Below are 20,123 nucleotides of genomic sequence, written 5' to 3' on the forward strand. Positions count from 1 at the left end.
TTTTATAGTCTCAGCTGTGTGCGGTTTGCTTCGTACCACAGAGTGTTTCCAAAACTGAGCGATTTCCTCCATGTTGTGCAAAGGGTTAAACAGGAAGTGATCTCGCCACTCCATCCAGTCGATAGTCATGGAATGGTCTTTGTCCATACTGAATGAAAACATTTCAGAAGTATTGCATGTCACAGAATCACTTAAAGGCAATTCAAAGCACTTTACATACATGCTAAGCTCAAACACGCGCACCTTTGCAGTATTCTGGCGGCCAGTTCCAACGAGACGTCCACGCCGAGACTGTGTAACGACTGCTGGATCTCCTCAGCGTCAATTTCACCTACAAAACACAAACGCTAATAAGTATAGATACTAACACTGATGCAATAGCAGAGCTGCTAACGATACTGTGAGGCTAAGCTAACAAGGATGTAAGTGTTAACAGTAATATCACAGCTGCTAATACGAGCTTAAGAATGATTCAGAAGCATAGATGCTAATGGTAAATTGAGGGTATAGATGCTAACAATGATGCAATAGCACTTACGTCACTGTTAGCATAGCCTCACAGTATCATTAATGGCTATGCTATCGCATCATTGTTAGCATTGATACTAATGGTAAATTGAGGGTATAGATGCTAACAATGATGCAATAGCACTTACGTCACTGTTAGCATAGCCTCACAGTATCATTAACGGCTATGCTATTGCATCATTGTTAGCATTGATACTAATGGTAAATTGAGGGTATAGATGCTAACAATGATGCAATAGCACTTACGTCACTGTTAGCATAGCCTCACAGTATCATTAATGGCTATGCTATCGCATCATTGTTAGCTTTGATACTAATGGTAAATTGAGGGTATAGATGCTAACAATGATGCAATAGCATAACCGTTAATGATACTGTGAGGCTATGCTAACAGTGACGTAAGTGTTAACAGTAATATCACAGCTGCTAATACGAATATGATGTTTTAAAGCTTAAGAATGATTCAAAAGTATAGATGCTAACGGTAAATGTTGGGTATAGATGCTAACAACGATGCAATAGCATAGCTGCTAATGATACTATGAGGTTATGTAGAACAGTGATGTAACAGTATTTAAGGTAATATCATAGCTGGTAATGCTAATTTGACGTTATAGATCCTACAGTATTGATGCTAATGCTAATATGATATCACAGACTCTAATGCTAATATAAGGTTATAGGTGCTCACAGTGATGTAATGGTATACATTTTAAGACTATTGTGCGTTTATAGATGGAAATATTAATTACTTTATCTATAGTTTGAACTTAAAGTAAAATTAGAACATAAAAATGATGTTGCATATTCTAACAGTGTATTAAGGTTACAAACAGATTCTGACCAGTGTTGTTTTTGTTAAAGGTGCATTGCGCAAGTCTCTGAGTTTTTGCAGAACTATGCCCCCTTCTGGCGACACGCGAAACTGCAACCAGAGTTGTGCACGCGGTTACGTTGGGGTTTGGGATGAACTAGAAGCCGGTCTCTTTGAATCCATCTTCTACTTTTGCAAAAGTCGCTTGAGTTGTCTTCGCTGATGCGGATAATGGCGGCGAATACACAAACCTGCCAGACATAGCCAGGTGAGCGTGAACGCGCATGACGTCACGCCCAGTCGATTCCGACCCGAATCCCTCTTATTTATTTTACTGTACAGGATTATAGAGGCAATCGCAGTGATCATAGAAGGGCTCATTCAGCCCATCAGGCAATTGTTTAAGCATGTATGGGTTAGAAAAACTTGTATTTTTAACATGAAATGTTGCGCAATGCACCTTTAACTAAAACTATTAAAAATAAAGCTGAAATCAAATAAAATATAAATATTAGATGAAAACCCTAAACTTAAAAACTTAACCAAAAAAATTAAATAAATGTTGCATTGGCAACTTACTGAAATAAAATAGTTGAAGTACTAAAATTGCTAAAACTGAAATAAAAATCAATTAAAGCTAAATATAAATATTTTTCTTAAAAAGTAATCAAAATGACAAAAAATAATAATAATATATATATATATATATATATATATATATATATATATATATATATATATATATATATATATATATATATAAATAAAAGCTAATTTACCATATTAATAAATATTATAATAGAATAAAAATAATGCTATAATAACAGAGATTCTGCCAGTAATGTGAAGTTGACAGAAACCAACCGTCATTGTTGCGGTCCAAGCTGCGAAACATGAGTTTGAGGCGCTTCTCATGTGAACGCAGATACTCTGTGAACTCTTCGAAATCCAGCTGACCGTCGTGATTGATGTCTCCAGCTCGAACAACCTGCTGAATATATGGGCATACAGAGAGAGAGAGAGAGAGAGAGAGAGAGAGAGAGAGAGAGAGAGAGAGATGCCAGGAAACATTAGGAGAGGTGGGATGAGGGGTGCAAATGAAGAAGAAAAGCACATTAAAATTATGCAAAGCCACCAGCCCACCAGCAATCAGAGCTCAGACAGTTAGTTTCTGACATTAACCCTTACACGCACACCTTGGGTCTTTAATGACGTGGGACGTCATTCACTAACCTCCTCCTCATTCATGTTTTTTAAGTTAGACATTAACCTTCCAAGTATTCCTCAATCAATTCAGTATAAACAACATATCAAGGAAAAAATAAATTGTTTTCTGTTTACCCCTTCATTTTGTATAAAAATTGTATAGGGTCGCTAACGACCCAAGGTGTGTAACAGTGTAAGTTAATTTTTTTTTCTGCACAACAATAAGGCCTCGTCCACACTAACACGCTTTCGTTTGAAAAACGCATCTTTTTCTCTCCGTTTTGCCCTTTCGCATACACTGAGACACAGAGTTTTTTGCTCTCAGAGGTATTTGATAACGATGACTTAAGTTTAGTCATGTGACGCATATTGAACCCATAGACATCTATATGCTTTATATGCTTATTTATATGTTTATATGCTTTTATGAGGGTTTACGCATGTGCAGTAAGAAGAATTTAGCGGTTTTCAGACGTTTTAGTGTGGAGGAAAACGCTTAAAAACGCTAATGTGGACTGAGAGCGTTTTGAAACTAAAATGCCATTTCCAAATCTATCCGGATTAATGTAGACAAGGCCTAATGAATCTTTGATGACTAAATAAGTGCAGTGCACTTTTATTCCACAAGGTGGGACTGTCCGAAACACTATGATGAAGTGAAGTTTCACTCATAGTTACTGCAGGCAGAAAACAAAAGAATAGGAAGAATCATCAGCAAAACTTGAAATTGCTCAGTGATTTACTGCAGAGCAAGCACTGAACGCAATCGATGGTGGATCTGGTGAAGAAGCTGCCGGCGATCAAGATGTTGATTTTAAGGATGTTTGAGATTGTGAATATAAGCCAGATGCTGAATGTACTGGGAAATGAGCTCTGACGAGGACAGTGATGATGGTATAAAACATCTGCTCAAACTGAACCCTTCCAAAGCTCCAAAAGGTAACAAAATAGCCTTTATTTTATTCTTCCGTAATTGTTACTCTAATATCAGGAGTGTTTTATTAATCTGCCGATTCATTATCGCGACAGGTAGAGATCCATCTCTGTTAGATATAGATTCATGCATTTAAGGGTTAATCACTGAATCTGAACACAGTTATCAAATGAAAACAACAGAGAAAGCCAAGCGCAAAACAGTAGCCTGATAATGAGTTCTTAAAGGGATAGCTCACCCAAAACTCACCCTCAGAGTTTCCCAGGAGTAAATACGACTCGATCATGTCCAATTTTTGATTAGGAAACTTGTATTTACGATAAGTCCAATAGCATCCTAGACAGCAACGTAGTGTTGGCCCAGATCCGGCCCACATCTGGACGGCGTTGAATCCACGTGTACCGGATCTGGGCCGACACTATATTTCTGTCTGGGATGTGAAGGCAGCATAAATATTTCTGACGTGATTCTATACATAATTTCTGTTAGCCTGGTTAAAACCAGACCATTCTCAGTAGTAACTGAGTTATGGTCTGGCAAAGCTTCATTAATAACTCATTTCCAAAGGGGCGTCACCAACGGACGTCGCTCAAACGCCTCTGGGCGCAATTGGATAGACCTAAAACCAATCAGAGCGATCGTCATCGTGTAAAGCCATATGCTGCGTCCCAATTCGCCTAAGTTACATTATGCCATAAAAGTTCACTTTTTGTGAAGAAAAGGTATTTACTTTTGAATGTGTAGCAAAAAAGTAGGCAAGTTTTGGGACATACTACTTCATCATCTTTATCAGACGGATCTGTCGCGTGCATCCTGTCACGTAAACTGCCCTGTCAATCATCTTGTCACAGTTAAAATCCTCTATTAAATCTAATTTAATTTCCTACCGTTTCGGAGAGAAATGTAGTAACACGTTCATCTGCCAGTGGGTCTTTCATGGAGACTGTCCTCATGTGTTTGCAATTTGAATATAATAATGCATTTAAAAGTTGGTGCGCTTCACCAACGGACGTCACTCAAATGCCTCTGGGCGCAATTGGATAGACCTAAAACCAATCAGAGTGATCGTCATCGTGTAAAGCCCACCTCAACGTTTCTGATTGATGCCTCGATTTGGACGGATTAGAAATGGGCTTGAATGGGCTCTTTGCCAGGCTAAATTTCTGCACTAGAGAGTTGTGGAAATAATCATGCATCTGGCTCTGAACTACAAATTAGAAGAACATTTGAATTGTTTTTTTCAGGGTGTCGCCCCATGACATGCTGTTCCCAGTGCAGCGTGTCTGAACGAGTTTGACCTGAGCTGTGCAAACTTAGAGGATTAGAGACGCATTTCACTGCAGGTCTCGGGATTTTGGGTTTTAAAATCAGCTCAATTTTATAGTGAGGATATTGTGAACAAACTGACCCACATTGACTAAATAATAAATGAATCAGGATGCACAGGTTACTGTCGCTTTAAATCCACACTGGCACTCATTCCAGTGTTCAAGGCAAAACCAGGCCATTATTCCCACAATCTCTGGCATGTTATAGAGTAAACTGCCCTGTAAGAGAACATCTGCCAGTAATTTCACTCAGTTAACTAACTTTGCCTCCTCTGTGGGTAATAGACGTCTACACAATGTGTGTTGTGGTGTTTATTTATGTGAGCCAGCAGTCACATGGTATTTACTCTCACATGGATCGAATCCAAGACGCTGACCTTTTGCACACTCTACAGTCAACGTGTGTATTTCTGTGAGCATGCGTGTGAAGTTCAATACTTTCGTCTCAATATACATTCATCCTCATGCATAATGCAGATACATAAACACATGCATTGCACACGTGTCGACTTTAACACCCAAAACCTCAACAAGCACGATATAACACTACAAAATCCTCAACTTCAAGTCAAAAAAAATCAATGACACAAGATGTTCGCAGGCAAACAGATCAATAATAATCAATCGTGCTGGACTATAACCTACAGGTTTAAGAGTACAGTGTGTTGGTATATAAACAGCATGCCATGGAGAGATTAGATAACTCAGATTAATTCAACGCCTATGTGTGTCTGTTTTGATAACTTCTCATTGTTTTGTTTCCTAGGCCTTGGGTTTGACCTGCTGGCATTATATCATAGCAAGAAAAAGTGATTTGAGCAAATCACTAGACCAAAGTGTGAGCAAAAATAGTGATTGACTTGGCAAACCCCATTATCTTACTCTTAAGATCATGCACCGCGAGTGATGTGGGTAGACGGTAACGGTTCACAGTTCACACTAGTACTGGATAATGTCAGATGGCAGGTGATGCTGATTTAGTGCCAGCGGGTGATGTTGCCCTTCCTCAGTTCCTGCTACTGACCTTGAGATCATTAACTATTAAGCTCATAAACTGGTTCATTAGTGCTGCAGGACATACTCTTTATTATCTGCCCTGTTCCTGACCCCGGCCTTGGAAACAAGTCTTTTACCATATGAAGCACTGAGAGTTTGAGTATATTGGTGAGTAGCCGTATAATGAGTAATACTCTCACTAATGGCTCCAGCACATCTATTTCTAATCTAAGCTTAACATCAGACACAAGTACACAATGTCCAGTAGGCTACATGATTTAGGACGCAGCCTTTATCTTTAGACTTGAGCTGGGATGCCCCGCCCACTGTGCATTGTGCAATCTCATTGGTCCGTCAATGAATATTAAGCATCAAATAGAATCTGATTGGCTGCGATTGTATCGCGTACTGCAGCATTTTCACTTTCAGTATTTAGACAAATTACGCTGAGGATCACGTGACCTGCTGGAGGTGCATGTTATTATCTCCAAATCTGCCATTAAACCATAAACCTGTCTAGTCATAGACAGTTAACCTGTTCTATAAATAGGTTACCCTAACCCTTCCGTTATGTCTGTGTGTGTGTGTGTGTGTGTGTGTGTATTGGGTTTCTTTTCTTCCGTACCTCCTCCACGGTGCTCCACGACACCCCGCGGGCGGCGAGCCCGATCCGCAGCTCGTTCACATCGATCCGCCCGTCCTTGTTCAGGTCCAGTTGCTCGAAGAGTTCGGCCCAGAGACGCTCGCGCTCGGGATCGGTACCACTGTCCTGGCAACGCGCCCTCGTCCACATGATGATGATGTTAGATCCGCACGGTGACGGTCACCCGTGGAAACGCATCGGTCAAAAAGACGGAAGACCTTCGCGTTCAGCGCGCGTCCAAAAAAGGAGCTGTTCGCGAAATAAAACCCCTCGGCGAAACCAGACGGTGTGAACCAGCTGTGTGTGTGTGTGTGTGTGTGTGTGTGGGTGGGTGTGTGTGTACCGCTACGAGAACCAGGAAGCTTTCACAATCATGAATACTGCTCTTCCAAGAAATCCACGCGAAATCCACCTGTTTATATCCATAAGCACGGCGATGTTTTAAAGGGAGCTGAAAGTACCGCGCATTAAAACATGATGAACGCGCGCGCGTGCGTGTGTGTCGAGGACTGCAGTGAGTTACTGCTGCCGCAACTCACCGATACAACAGCGGCTTCAGATTACACCCTCAGGAGGGGCTTCCTAACAGCATATGGGTGATACAAGCAGATGTGGACAAACTATCCTGAAGTAGAGAAACAGTGTTAAATCTGGATTAATTATTAAATGCAGCGACTTTTTTCTGAGTCAATCACCAATGCAGATAAATGACATACAGTAGTTGCGCGCTGAGGTGTTTTGTATATATAAATATAAATAAGTACACTTAAGGTTGTCATTGTCCTGGTTAAATAGTACTTTAAATTACATTAAAAAAGTGAGAAAAAAATACAATTATATTTTGCATGTTTCATCAATGTAGCCAAATGTTCTATTTAACCAATAATAAATCTCTAAGTTTTGAGCATTTTTATATTTATTCCAAACAATAACTAAAGGCAGTAACAATTTAAACAATATATTTTAATTTGTGACCTGATGTGCAGCTGCTCTTTTTAATAGTAAACCTATTTTCGGACCATCAGTCATCAAGCTCGGTAAACAAAGACATGAAGATGTAGGCTACCTTTAATTTCCCCAAGCTGATTGCTCACTAAACCCAGAGCTCTGTCATCATGCTTTCAGGACCTTTCAAGTTTGTGACGTGACAAAGTGGTGATAAGTGTGCGTTGTTTACTTGCTTTTTAATAAGGCCATCATTTTGATAATTCAGGCAGACTCGCGAAAGCGCACGAAATAAAAGAGGCGGGATTTATCGCACCGATCACATCCAATCACAGCGCGATGGAGGCATTGCCTCCTCTTTGCCACATTCATTCTCAATTACATATTTAAACGTTTTTTCCTTGAATTGGAAACTATTCATGCCTTAAAATAGCTTGAATGTAACTCAGCCTTGACTCATTTAGTGTACGCGGTTCTATGAATATGCAAATGAGCCCCGCCTCCACTCACTCACTCAGCTCAGAGATCCACTAGTTGACGATCACACGTTGATCTGATTGGTTACAAGGTAGTTTGTGACGTCAAAAACACCAGTGTTTTTTAGACTGTCTTTGGTTCACTGCAGTTTTAAGGAGAAAATACTCAGCAATGGTGTCGACTTATGAATTTACACATGGTTTTTCTTAAAGCATATTAAAACATCACATAAGACATATAAACAACATTAAAGGCTGGGTTTTCACCACAGGGGGACTTTAAGGTTTAGGAGGAAGTGGGTTTGCATGGTTTCAGAATATGTTTCAGTTAATCTATCATAAGAACCACAGTGGTGTGAACAGGAGAAACAAATAAAGTCCCGTTCGCACCAATAACGATAACTATATTAGCGTCCACACCAGTGGCGGTTCTAGGATTTTTCTGTAACAGGGGCCATTAAGGGGCCACATGTTACATTCAGGGGCCAAATACAGGGTACATTCAAGCACACAAAATAATTTATTCAGTACGGTGCAAATACATTTCGGCAATCATTCCTTTTTCAAACGCTCTAATAAAAAAATATGAGCCAGTAAAGTTCTTAATGATTTTTTTTTTTTCATTTATTTATACTGTGCATAAAGGACACAATGCACTTATTTCTGAATTCCACCTTTTAAGTTTCATAATCATGTCGTCGCTTATAAACAGTAAATTATTGTTAATTGTTTGGGGGTGGAATTGCATCTGTGATCGTTGTGAAGAATTCTCCGGTTGCTCTTCTCGTCGACGATTGATGGGTGGGAATCTCTAGGCACCTCATGATTCGATTCGATTACGATTCAGAGGGTAACGATTATCGATTAATAACGTTTTTTTTTTTTTTTTTTTTACTACTTTGTACTTTTAAAGCAAAGTATTTATGATGACCAATAACGGACTTACTTCCAATACTTCCTATATTAATTTTATAAATAAAACAAATGGAAGTGATTTGGCAAGTCAACTGTAAGGTTACATTTGTCAGCATTTGTCCCAACATTGCAAAGAACCAACAGAAAAATAAATGTGTGCCTGTACTAGCAGCAAACTTGTTGTAAATTAATACAAACTTCAGAATATTCTGAATCTCTATAGCATTCAATAATAGACTTCTAACCAACATCCTCCTGTTATTTCCAATGAGCAATATAATCCTTCAGACAAAAAACATTTTGCTGTAGCAATTTCACAAACAGTTTTCGTTCAAAAATATAGAATTATGTACCAGCAGCTCTCATACAAACATAATGCTTGTGGACGCATATTCTGAATAATTAATAGCCTAACATACAAAGCCGCATACATACATATAACTAAATAATAAAGAGTTATGACTTGAAATGTTTGCTGTATACCACAATCACAAACAGCTTATACAAAAAAAAGTTAATGAAAATCTGCAGAGAGCACAGTCAAAATGTAACTTTTTGTGAATGGCATTGCACATATTGCAGGGCAGTATAACGTACGTATAACAGATCGGTCTACAGCATATTGATGTTAAAACTAAACAATACAGAAAGCAGCTCTCATACAAAAAATACTAAATAGGTCACAATGAAATTGCCAATTTTCCATACGTTAGCTTTCAACGAAGAGGGTGCCGTTCGAATTTGGTGCTCAGCCATCATCACGCGACTCTGTTGTGTGCGCGTCTCTGTTGTGCACGCCACAGACTGTCCGCGCACTGCACGTCCGCTTTGAGTTCCGCCTTTTGCTTTCCGTCAATATTACGTTATTAGGAAAAATATATATATTTTTAGAAAATCGATTTTTAACATTTGTGAATCGATTCAGAATCGTCCACGTCCGCATCGCGATGCATCTAAGAATCGATTTTTCCCCCACCCCTAGGAACGGGGGCCAATCAGGGGCCAATCAGATTTCAGCAGGGGCCAGGGCCCCTGTGGCCCCGCCTCTAGAACCGCCCCTGGTCCACACCAGTGGATATGGCTCTGTTTATTTTAAGCCTGTGCTCGTCTGCCGCTTTAAATATAAAAAATAAAATAAAATCGTTCTGAAAGTGATTCCAACACTATGATTTCTCTGTGAACTCTGCTGTTCTTTAATATTGAGAACAATTTATAGAACTAACCTTATATCGTTATCTTTATAGTTATCATCCTTGGTGTGAACGGGCCTTAAGAGTAGACAAACACATCTAGAATAAAACTTAAAAAAAGCTGTTTTTGTGTGGTTAGATGGTCCAAACTGGTTGTTTATGATCATAAGCCGGTCTAGATGAGCTAAACTGCGAACCAATTTTTGATCTGGTAGAGAGACCAGAATGATCAGTTTGGTTAGACCTAGTAGACCTCCAGAGAAAAAGCTACTATGTGGCAAAAACCAGTTTGACCACCTTAAAGGGTGAATATCTTTCTCAAATATTCTGACGATATTTACTCACCCTAATGTCTGCATATGACTGTCTTTCTTCCATGGAACACAAACAAGAAGCTATTTGTATAAAAGTAAAAAAAATATGTAAAAAAAAATGAACAGGGACGAATAATATTCATTTGTCATTTGATTGATTAATGTGAGGAACACCTTTTTTTTTTTTTTCTGAAACTATCCCTTTTGTTTGTTCTCAGTTTTCCAGCAGTGTCTGAAAGAGAAAACGATCCAACATGAGAACGAAAATGTTCATTTTAAATGCATTCACTATCACTTCATCTTAAAGCTTCACATACACACTCTGGGGACATCAAGGACTTATTTTACATCGTGTGAAAAGGGTATTATTATACACCCCTTTGAATGCTAATCGAGCTCAACAAATGTCAGTGACTGGAAACAAGCTAATCCATGAATTCATGCTAGGATCAACACACAGATAACACACTGCACACCTGTTTCTTCAGTCGCTTTTCCCGACACAAATACAGGTGATACACACACACACACAGAGATACACACTCTCTGAACAGGGCCGCTGTCAGCTGCTGTTCACACTAACTGTATGAACGTCAACACGAAGCAGTCATTGTGTTGTGTTCTCGCCCGACAGCTGTGCGTGTTGTTTTATAAGCGCAGGATCAGATGAATGTCTCTATATAAGAGCAGGACGCAGGCGCTGGAGACGTTTGACCGTGTCTTCGAGGTCGGTTCTCAGGTCGTGTGATGTGTAAGGGGTTGTCCACCATCCCCTCCTCATGCCTGGAGAAGTGAGTATCCGTGCTTGTGGAAACACAGGTTTTGTTGCAGCATGAAATTGTTTATGGGTGTGAAAGTGTCTTGATGTTTCAGGGCGAAGGGCATGAGGGTCAAGCTGTCCCACCTGGCCGAAAAACAGGACTGGGTTCACAAACACAGGTAACACAACTGCACTGCTCTCATTTAAAGTCATTTTATGGGACAAGTTACACTGTAAAACTTTACTGTAAATTTACAGCGAATTTCCTACAGAATTGTACTGTATTTCCATAATACAGTATTTGGCTGTATATTTTACAGAACAGCTGTAAATATACAGCACATTTCTGTTTTCAACCCGATAAATTCGTAATACAGTATCATACTGTAAAAGCACTGCATTGTGGGATTGATTTCTTTCGCGCTCAATTCAGTTCAAATGTGACGCGAGCAGACAGTAGCTACTACAGGCAAACTTGATTTGTCAGCGGGATTCAACTGAACAGAATAATCATTCCTGTTATCAAGATAAACAGTGTCTGCGAATCTGTGAGCAATTTTTAAGCTTTTGTGAGCTTCGGTTCGTGTTTCAAACATTAGTTGCCTGTGACGCAGCAGAAAATGGGAGACATTAACTTTACATGAAGACGGATGGAAGAATTTGTCATCTGAATAACCTGCGCCTGTGACGATTAGTGGGATTTAGAGTTTGAGAAGATGGAAAATTGTTCAACTGAGTGATACGGTAAGCCAATATATATATATATATATTTTGCGTTCGCATTTCTAACATACGTTGATTTCACGAATGCTTATTTGGTTTGATTTTGCGAACGCGGTTTTCTGCCGCGGCCGCGCAAACAATTCACTCTGTTCCAGCTGTTTACCAAGTAACGTTAACGTTAACTTCGATATTTCACATAATAGGCAACATATACCATGTTATTTGCATGACCTGCTTTTGATATATATATTTTTCGTTTCAGGCTTTGTAATCTGATGACGGTCCAGTGCTAATGTAAGTACTTTTAAGTAGTGTTACAGTTATAGTCTGTGGTAAAAAAAAAAAAAATTGCTATCAAATGCTGTCAGTTCTGTGATCGTGCTTTTGAATCGTTGTCATAATTTTGCTAGCACAAGAAAATCCATGTTCCTAATGCTGTTTTCAAATGTAGTATTCCTGATTGCCATGCCATGGTCCTACAACTAACAATTTAAAGAGAAGTTAGACGGTGTTATCCTTCAAGCAGATAAGTAGAGATTATTCAACAAATCTCATTAATCTGTAATATTTTTTATGTTTTGGTTCTGTTGATCATGGCTGTGCTGTCCTTTTTAAAAATTGTTTCAGGAATTTGCATCGCTGATGTCCAGCAATCTACACTTGCCAGAGAGTCCACGCCTTATTTCCTGGTATGTAAACATTAAAGGGGTAGTTTAAACCTAAAATGAAAAGCCATCATTTACTCACTCCACTGCAAAATATATTTTTCTTAATTAGTGTTTTTTTCTTGTTTCCAGTCCAGATATATAAAATTCTTACATGAAGAAGCATTTAATAGACAAGTAAAATTTGTCTTGTTTTCTGAAAGAATATGTCAGAATTTAGTGAGTTTATGCTTAAAACAAGCAAAATAATATGGCAGTGCGTTTTAACGTTCTAACCCTAATCAATTTACATTTTTAGGTGAAAATTTTAATTTATAGAACTATGAATAGATAGACAACAAAATCGAACCACAGTGGAACCCACAATAGTTATTTTAATTATTAATATTATTTATTAATTCATTGTATTATTATTTTTTCAATTACAGGTCAATCTCTAAGCAACCAGTGCTGGACATTACGTTTGGAAGGTCAAGGTGTGTGTGGAAAGGATCACAGCCTAACTTCATCATGGCCTGGCAGCGCTGTTTGCCTCCTCCTATAACTTCAGCTTGCAGTACCAGAAAGAGGCAGCACCTTGAGTTTGTTCAGAGGTTAGTCATTAGCATATTTGCCATTCATATAAATATTAGACTGAATTGTGACTTGTCTTGACAGTATTTATTATGTTGACTACTGGTATGAACAATATGGCCCTGGTTTCCATACTGGGCTTAGCTTAAGACAGGTCTAGGCCTTAATAAAATTAGGGTATTTAAGCAGCTTTTATAAAAATGTCAAAAAAAAAAAAAAACATTACTGGTGTGCATCTTGAGACAAAACAGTGACAGTCACATATTTCAGATATGTCAGTGCAAGTTGTTTTCAGTTGAAGGATTAGTGAAAATTCTGTCATTAATTACTCACCCTCATGTCGTTCCAAACCTGTAAGACCTTCGTTCATCTTCAGAACACAAATTAAGATATTTTTGATGAAATCTGAGAGGTTTCTGAACCAGCCATAGACAGAAACATCTTTGTAACTTTCAAGGCCCAGAAAGCTAGTAAAAACATTGTTTAAATAATCCATGTAACTACAGTGGTGCAACTTTAATATTATGAAGCGATGAGAATACCTTTTGTGCACAAAAAAACCCAAAATAACGACATTATTCAACAATCTCTACTCTTTCACGTCAATCTCCTACGCTGTTGACGTAGTGTAAACAGTGTCAAGTCACCTTCATTTATATAGCGCTTTTAACAATATAGATTGTTTCAAAGCAGCTTTACAGTGATAATAGGAAATTACAGTAACATAGATTGTTTTGGCTTTACAGCAGCTCTAGAATAAAGTTATTAGATCGACTATTTTTGACTGTCAAAATGCAGGCGGACACAGTTTCCGTGAGTTGTTCAAAATCTTTCTTTTTAGTAAACTCTGTGTACACAAACAATGTTCTCAATGCTGGAGTTCATGTGTAGAGCCTCTGGTGATACTGAGAGCACAGTTTCATGTTGTGTCGAGCCTTCTTAGTGTTTTAAAAAATAGCGATTTTTGATGCTATCATAGTCGTGCCACAAGCACTCCCATTCAAAAGGCAATTTGACCGAAAACGAAAATACGGTCAAACTTAAGTGGCGTTTCCATCCTAATTATGCTTTTAAACGAAGGTTTGCCTCGGGTAGATTAACAAAAAGACCCTAGGTTGCATTTTGGCAAGAGTTATCCTTTAATACACTCCGGCCCACTCATCCTCACAAAACAGTGTAGGAGAATGACATGTAAAAGAAGAGATTATTCAACAATGTCGTTATTTTGGGGTTATTTTGCACACAAAAAGTATTCTCGTCACTTCATAATATTAAGGTTGAACCACTGTAGTTATATGTACTATTTACCAATGTTTTTACCACCTTTCTGGGCTTTGACAGTTGCAATGACATTGATGTCAATGGAGGGACAGAAACCTCCCAGATTTCATCAATAATATCTTAATTTGTGTTCCGAAGATGAACGAAAGTCTTAAGGATGAGCAATAATGACAGAATTTTCATTTTTGGGTGCAAACATGCATTTTAGTCTGGTAAATGTCATGTTTAACATTATCATGTAGTCATGTATGCAATAAACATTGCAAGGCTTGCAATTAAAGTTAAATTATTTCTGTCACAAAGGTTTGGGCTGGATTCTGGCAATGTGTGCTCTATATAAACAGAGTCTATGGCTGCCTTTCCACTGATACTCTGATGGGACCTGATGAGGGCATGATATTAAAAGTTGTAGAACAAAACTTTAAATCTGGCAACCCCACTTCCAAAAGTTTAGTTAGTTGACAGTGCACATGTAAACAGACACATTGAGTTGATGTATTTTAACCAGGGCAGAAAAATATCAGTTATTGATCACAACATTTTTTTTTCATGTTGTTCAGTTTTATCCAAACAGTTTAGTCGTTAAAACCGATATCTGGTTTTTATTTACACATCTTTTGTGCTGTCTCTCTTTGTCAAAATATATAAACTCAGTCCATAATATTTCATTGTTTTTTTTTTCTTTCTTTTCTGCCTTTTAGACGATTTCCTGACATCAATCCTGAACGTGGATCAAAAACAAAGAAAGGACAAGTAACTTCAAAGAAAACTGGCCAAGTTGTGCAAAAAAAAAAACACTGTAAGCCTACAGGTTTCCTCACTTCTGCGAAAACTTGAAGACTTTGAATGGGATTTCGTTTGCACTTGTATGGACTTCAAAACAGAAACAGCATTTCACTGCCATTATAAAGCTTGGAAGAGCCAGGACATTTTTTAATAGAACTCCGATTGTATTCGTCTGAAAGAAGAATGTCATGTAGACCTAGGATGACTTGAGGGTGAGTAAATCATGGGCTAATTTAATTTTTTTGGGTGAATTATCCCTTTAATTAAGTGCTAAGTGTTACCTGTTTGTTGTTAAGTGTTAAAATTGCATTTTATGTTTAAAATAAATTCAGCCAACATGTTCACAGAAGGCAATTTTCTGATCTTTGCTTTTAACCAAAATAAATGTTTTAAAACCCAGAAAATGTTGTTTTCTTTTTCATAGTGTGACTACTATACAATTTATTGCTGTAGACAAGTTTAATATTGTAAAATTATGTGGTATATACTGTATTTGGTAATTACAGTGGAGTACTGTAAATGCTGTTTACTGTACTAGTTCTGTAAAAATACAGTATGTGGCTGGCAACCCAGCTGCCAGTATTTTACTGTAAATTTACAGTACAACGTTTTACAGTACAATACTGTAAATGCTGTTTACAGTACTAGTTCTGTAAAAATACAGTATGTGGCTGGCAACCCAGCTGCCAGTATTTTACTGTAAATTTACAGTGAAAAGTTTTACAGTGTAAGCTCAAGCAACTGCATTTGTGGAATAATGTTGATGATTATTACCACAAAAATGTCCACATTCACTTCTTTTCTCTGCAAAAAAATCTTGACGCAAGGCCCGTTCACACTAATAACGATAACGTTTTATTATAAGCTTAAAATTAGGGTCTGTAAGCTTTAAAAATACCATTTCAATAATAAAGCCCACAAGATGTAAACAATATGTGTGTTAACATTATTTTAGAGTAAACTACATTTTGCGTACTAACCTTAATGTATAGAGTTATACAGGCAACAACTTCTTTAAAGGCCTTAACCTTCTGGTGCAATTGGTTCATTTTTGACGGAAAATTTTAACGTTTTTCCATCAGAATGGTACGAAACTTGGTAGAGGTTTTGGCACTTGTTATGTGAACACACACACACACCGAATATGATTCGAAAAGGTTAAATGGTCCTGAAAAGAATAGTTACGCTTGTACTGTTCACAGTCAAAAAATGTTGACTTCATTAGAAATGAATGGGAAACGAGTTTCATCTAGTGGAAACGTTTGGTACTGCACCCGAACAAAATCTTACTAAAAGCTCATTTTTTGAGATATCAACCTCTAATTTGGAACACAACTTGTTTGGCTTTGACTTTTTCAGCACTTAAGAATAAAACATACTTTGGAAAAAATATATTTCATATAAAAATTTAAAGTAGCCTAGTATTTTTCTACGATTTACGACAGTTTAAGTTGGTTTTCAGGTCTCTGCTGAATTAATGGATCATTTATAAATTATAGTTTATAACTATAAACTATAATTTATAGGCCTAGTTGTAAATATGATTTAGTACCATAAAATCCAATTAAAACGACAAAATATGACATAAAAAAACATCGAAATAAAAAATACGGTAGTAGCCTAGTATTTATTTCATTGAGGGAAAAAATCGTTAATTGTTATAACCGCCACACGAGGATCCAGAGCGACCGTTAAACATGGCGACTGAGAACTTTGACTTTTTAAACTTTTATTTAAATAAAAATGTAGGCTATGCTTCACGTTTCTGATTAAAAAATATATATATATATATAAATCTAGCGCCTCACCAATGACTTTCTTTGTAATAAAACGAGGTTCGCGTCGAGGTCATTTTTGTGGTAGCAGCTAATAAAATACTATCGATTGAGGTTAGCTACATTTTAAATTAATAAATTACAGTATTAATTTAAGAAATAATAAGCTCAACAAAGTATATATTTTTTCTTCAGAGCGAATGAGGAAAAGCTGCCTCAGGACTTGGAGTCTCTGCTCAACAGCAAACGTGAGATGACAAACAGCAGCTAAACTTTCACTTCTGTGTTTAAAGCTGAAACTCATCGGCTTCATCAGTGTGTTGTTAACCTCGGCCTCTCCGCAGTGGGCGTCCAGGCCTTCCGCTGGTTCCTGCGCTCGGAGTTCAGCGAGGAGAACCTGGAGTTCTGGCTGGCGTGTGAAGAGTACAAGAACTCATCCGGGTCCAAACTGGCGGGAAAAGCCCAGAGCATCTACAACCAGTTCATCAACCCTGAAGCTCCTCGCGAGGTGAGAGACGAAACCCCCGAATCAAGAGGAAAAACAAGTCAATTATTTAAATTAAATGTTTTAATTTTAAGCAAATAAATACAAATATTTATAATTATAAATTTTAGGGCTGTCAAATCAATTAGTTGCATATAATAAAGTTTTTTGTTTACAGTGTGTGTGTGTGTGTGTATGTGTGTGCTATATATTTGACAGCACTAATATTAGTGTGTGTGTGTGTGTGTATTATATATATATTTAATCAACAATAAAAAGTGTATTCATTAACATGGTAACTCTTTACAATAAGGTTCATTAGTTAACATCCTTATTTAACATGAACTAAGATTGAACAATACTTCTACAGCATTTATTAATCTTAGTTAATATTCATTTCAACATTTACTAATACATTATTAAAATCAAAGGTTGTATTTGTTGACACTTAGTTAATGCACTGTGAACTATGAACGATGAAGAGCTGAATTTTTATTAACATTAACAAAGATTAATAAATACTCTAACAAAGGTATTGCTCATTGTTAGTTCGTCTTAGTAAATACATTAATTAACCTTAAAGTGCCACCATTCACTTTTTAATATACTTATTTATTAAAATGTACAGATGACATAATAATATGTATATGTATTACATGTAACGTACAATAATTTTATGTATTTTATTTAAATCTGTATTTATTTATTCCGTAAATCTGTAAATATTTATTCATTTATTTAAATAATATATCTATTTTTGCATTGCAAGAGAATTTGCCGAGAAATGTGTAACTGTAAAACGTTACAATCTTTATGGTCCTAAAAATAGGCTTGGTTTAATTTTCTGAAGTGAACCATGAGCCAGACATGTTCTCGACTCTCAGCTGACGGTGAATGTTCCTCAGGTGAATCTGGACAGCGAGACGCGCGAGGGGTTGACGGGGCTGATGCAGGAGCCCAAGGCGGACACGTTTGAGGAGGCTCAGCATCGCATCTTCTCCCTGATGGCCAAAGACTCGTTCCCACGCTTCCAGCGCTCCCTCAGAGTCCTGTGAACCCTTGGCTCAGGCTTTAGTTAAACCGCTGTCTGTCAGTAGGGCGTAGTTAGGTAGGACATCAACTCTTCAGCCATGTTAAAACTTGTGTAATCGCTCACTGTGCCTTTGTATGTTTAAACCTGGTGATTTAATAAAGTAACTTGCATCAAAATGGGCGTGGTGTCCAATGAAAGCAAGCTGTCAATCACACAGAGAGCCAATCAGTGGAAGCTGAAGGTCCAGGGAGGAAAACCTTCAGGGATTTTACACTCACAGACTAATGAAGTGTGTGTGGTTGCTTAATAGTGGAAAAACTTGCTCTGGTTTATGAGATAAACACACAAAGAAGGGAAAGAGGCTATAAAACCAGCATACGCTCATAAAATCAAGCAGATTTAAGTGCTTGCCCATGACAAAATCACTGTCACCAGGCTAAATTTGTTCAATTGAATATATTATGAAAGGTCACAATCATTTTACAAATAACAGTCACAGGTCTGAAGGATCATGGCCTGTTGTACAGTATCAGTCAATGGGAAGTTGTGTTTTTATATGGCGCCATCTAGCGGCTGTACGGATATGCCTGTCATCAGATCTGTCGTGTTATTTAGAGGATCCAGGAGCTGATTTTGGGTGTCCGGGTGTCCCGCTTTTCCCTGGGGTTTTCAGCACACTCAGTTTCTTATGAAGAGTCAAGCTGGCCTTCTGTGTGACTTCATGTTCAATCCTTTTCCTGATGGCCACCTCCAAACCCTGCACAAGCAATACACGCACACCCATTAAATCGCTATTATTGGACACACACGGGGTTTAAAGGAGGACTGGATCATGTCTTTACCTTCTTCAGCTTCTGCTGTTGGACCACTTGTGCTTTTTTGGGTGCGATGATCCTTCCTGGAACAAACAGGGCACTGAATACACTCACATGTGGCTATTTCTGAACAGCAGACTATTTGTATTTGTGTCGTAGAATGATATTGTAAAAGTAGTAATAATATACTAGAATGCGGTTCCGAATTCAGCAATGGTGATTTTACGCAGAAAAAGTGCGCATGCGCGTCTGTACATTAGCAAATGCGTTCACTTAGCACGCTGCTAATAAGGAGTCTCTATTTAGCGCTTTTACGTTCAGAAGAACAGCGCCTTCTCAAGAACACAAGATGTTTACCTCCTTTCTTGAGTCCTTTCGGTTTTTGTTGATGCTTTTTCGCTCCGACCCGCTGCGCTTTAAATTTCTGTTTGCCTTGCGCCATTTCTACAGTCTGATGGAAACCGGAAGCAGAAAGACGCAAGACACGAAATAGAATAAAAGTCTTTAAAAACCTCTAGAGTGAAATCTAAAATAAAAGTCTCTTCTGAACGACAGAATGGAATATATCAGTTATACCTTCTCTATACTCTCTCTCTCTCTCTGTGTGTGTACGTGTGTGTAAATAACAATCATTATCAATTAAATGTACGTTATTAATTAATTTATTTTAAACAACACAGTAAATGTATCCAGTAAATGAATTAGAAACGAATATATAAATTGAATATATATATAATTTATTTTATTTAGTATGTGTGTGTATACTGTTACATACCATTTCACTCAGATTTTAACTTAGTAAATATATTTAATATATATTTAATAATTTTCTGTAAATATCTCTAGACAGCTTGATCAAAAAAACTCAAAATAGCATTCATATTTTATATTACTTTCAGTTCATTATTCACATTAGAAGAGAATATTGTATAATTTACG

General features: G+C 37.6%; 3 protein-coding genes and 1 long non-coding RNA gene across 11 annotated transcripts in view; 2 read left to right on the forward strand and 2 right to left on the reverse strand.

Moving 5' to 3' along the window:
• The window catches only part of slc25a23a (solute carrier family 25 member 23a), a 13,431-nt gene extending 6,379 nt beyond the window's left edge, over positions 1 to 7,052 (reverse strand). For 3 of the 7 annotated variants that reach the window (XR_014625891.1, XR_014625892.1, XM_084395845.1), the window contains exons 1-4: positions 6,432 to 7,013; positions 2,207 to 2,330; positions 244 to 331; positions 37 to 148 (exon numbers count right to left, since the gene is read on the reverse strand). Coding sequence is in view for 3 of the 7 variants with exons in the window: in XM_084395845.1 (XP_084251971.1) it covers positions 37 to 148; positions 244 to 331; positions 2,207 to 2,330; positions 6,432 to 6,599 (492 nt within the window). In the remaining 4 variants the exon portion in view is untranslated. Of the gene's footprint in view, positions 1 to 36; positions 149 to 243; positions 332 to 2,206; positions 2,334 to 6,431 lie in introns of all 7 variants that reach the window. The other 4 variants (XR_014625893.1, XR_014625894.1, XM_084395844.1 and 1 more) reach the window with 4 other exon arrangements.
• On the forward strand, positions 5,835 to 18,391 carry LOC311282246 (regulator of G-protein signaling 4; the record flags this gene model as incomplete). Of its 2 annotated transcripts, XM_084395881.1 has the most annotated exons (6): positions 5,835 to 5,974; positions 10,924 to 11,080; positions 11,163 to 11,228; positions 17,048 to 17,100; positions 17,197 to 17,360; positions 18,242 to 18,391. In XM_084395881.1, the coding sequence occupies exons 2-6, from the start codon at positions 11,037 to 11,039 to the stop codon at positions 18,389 to 18,391; spliced, it is 477 nt and encodes a 158-aa protein (XP_084252007.1). In that variant the 5' UTR covers positions 5,835 to 5,974; positions 10,924 to 11,036. The 2 variants fall into 2 exon arrangements, with proteins under 2 accessions (XP_084252007.1, XP_084252006.1); XM_084395880.1 differs by lacking the exon at positions 5,835 to 5,974 and having other exon boundaries at positions 10,861 to 11,080.
• LOC311282260 lies at positions 11,449 to 15,475 on the forward strand. The gene is made up of 5 exons (XR_014625910.1): positions 11,449 to 11,793; positions 12,035 to 12,066; positions 12,224 to 12,461; positions 12,866 to 13,030; positions 14,993 to 15,475. It is a non-coding gene; the product is annotated as an uncharacterized lncRNA (long non-coding RNA).
• Positions 17,928 to 19,657, reverse strand: cUnh19orf53 (chromosome Un C19orf53 homolog). Its single transcript, XM_084395927.1, has 3 exons — positions 19,542 to 19,657; positions 19,212 to 19,267; positions 17,928 to 19,126 (listed from the first exon to the last, which is right to left on the reverse strand). The coding sequence occupies exons 1-3, from the start codon at positions 19,624 to 19,626 to the stop codon at positions 18,977 to 18,979; spliced, it is 291 nt and encodes a 96-aa protein (XP_084252053.1). The 5' UTR covers positions 19,627 to 19,657; the 3' UTR covers positions 17,928 to 18,976.
• Positions 19,658 to 20,123: the final 466 nt, after the last annotated feature.

Source organism: Rutilus rutilus, assembly GCF_951802725.1.
Source record: "Rutilus rutilus genome assembly, chromosome: 2".
Classification (NCBI taxonomy): Eukaryota; Metazoa; Chordata; class Actinopteri; order Cypriniformes; family Leuciscidae; genus Rutilus; species Rutilus rutilus.

Excerpts from the sequence above, each read along its gene's own strand:
- cUnh19orf53 (XM_084395927.1), bottom strand. The coding sequence starts at position 19,626 with ATGGCGCAAGGCAAACAGAAATTTAAAGCGCAGCGGGTCGGAGCGAAA. Across the intron at positions 19,268-19,541 it reads GAAAGGACTCAAGAAAGGAG|GAAGGATCATCGCACCCAAA; the intron begins GTAAACATCTTG and ends TGTTTGTTCCAG. Across the intron at positions 19,127-19,211 it reads AACAGCAGAAGCTGAAGAAG|GGTTTGGAGGTGGCCATCAG; the intron begins GTAAAGACATGA and ends TTGCTTGTGCAG.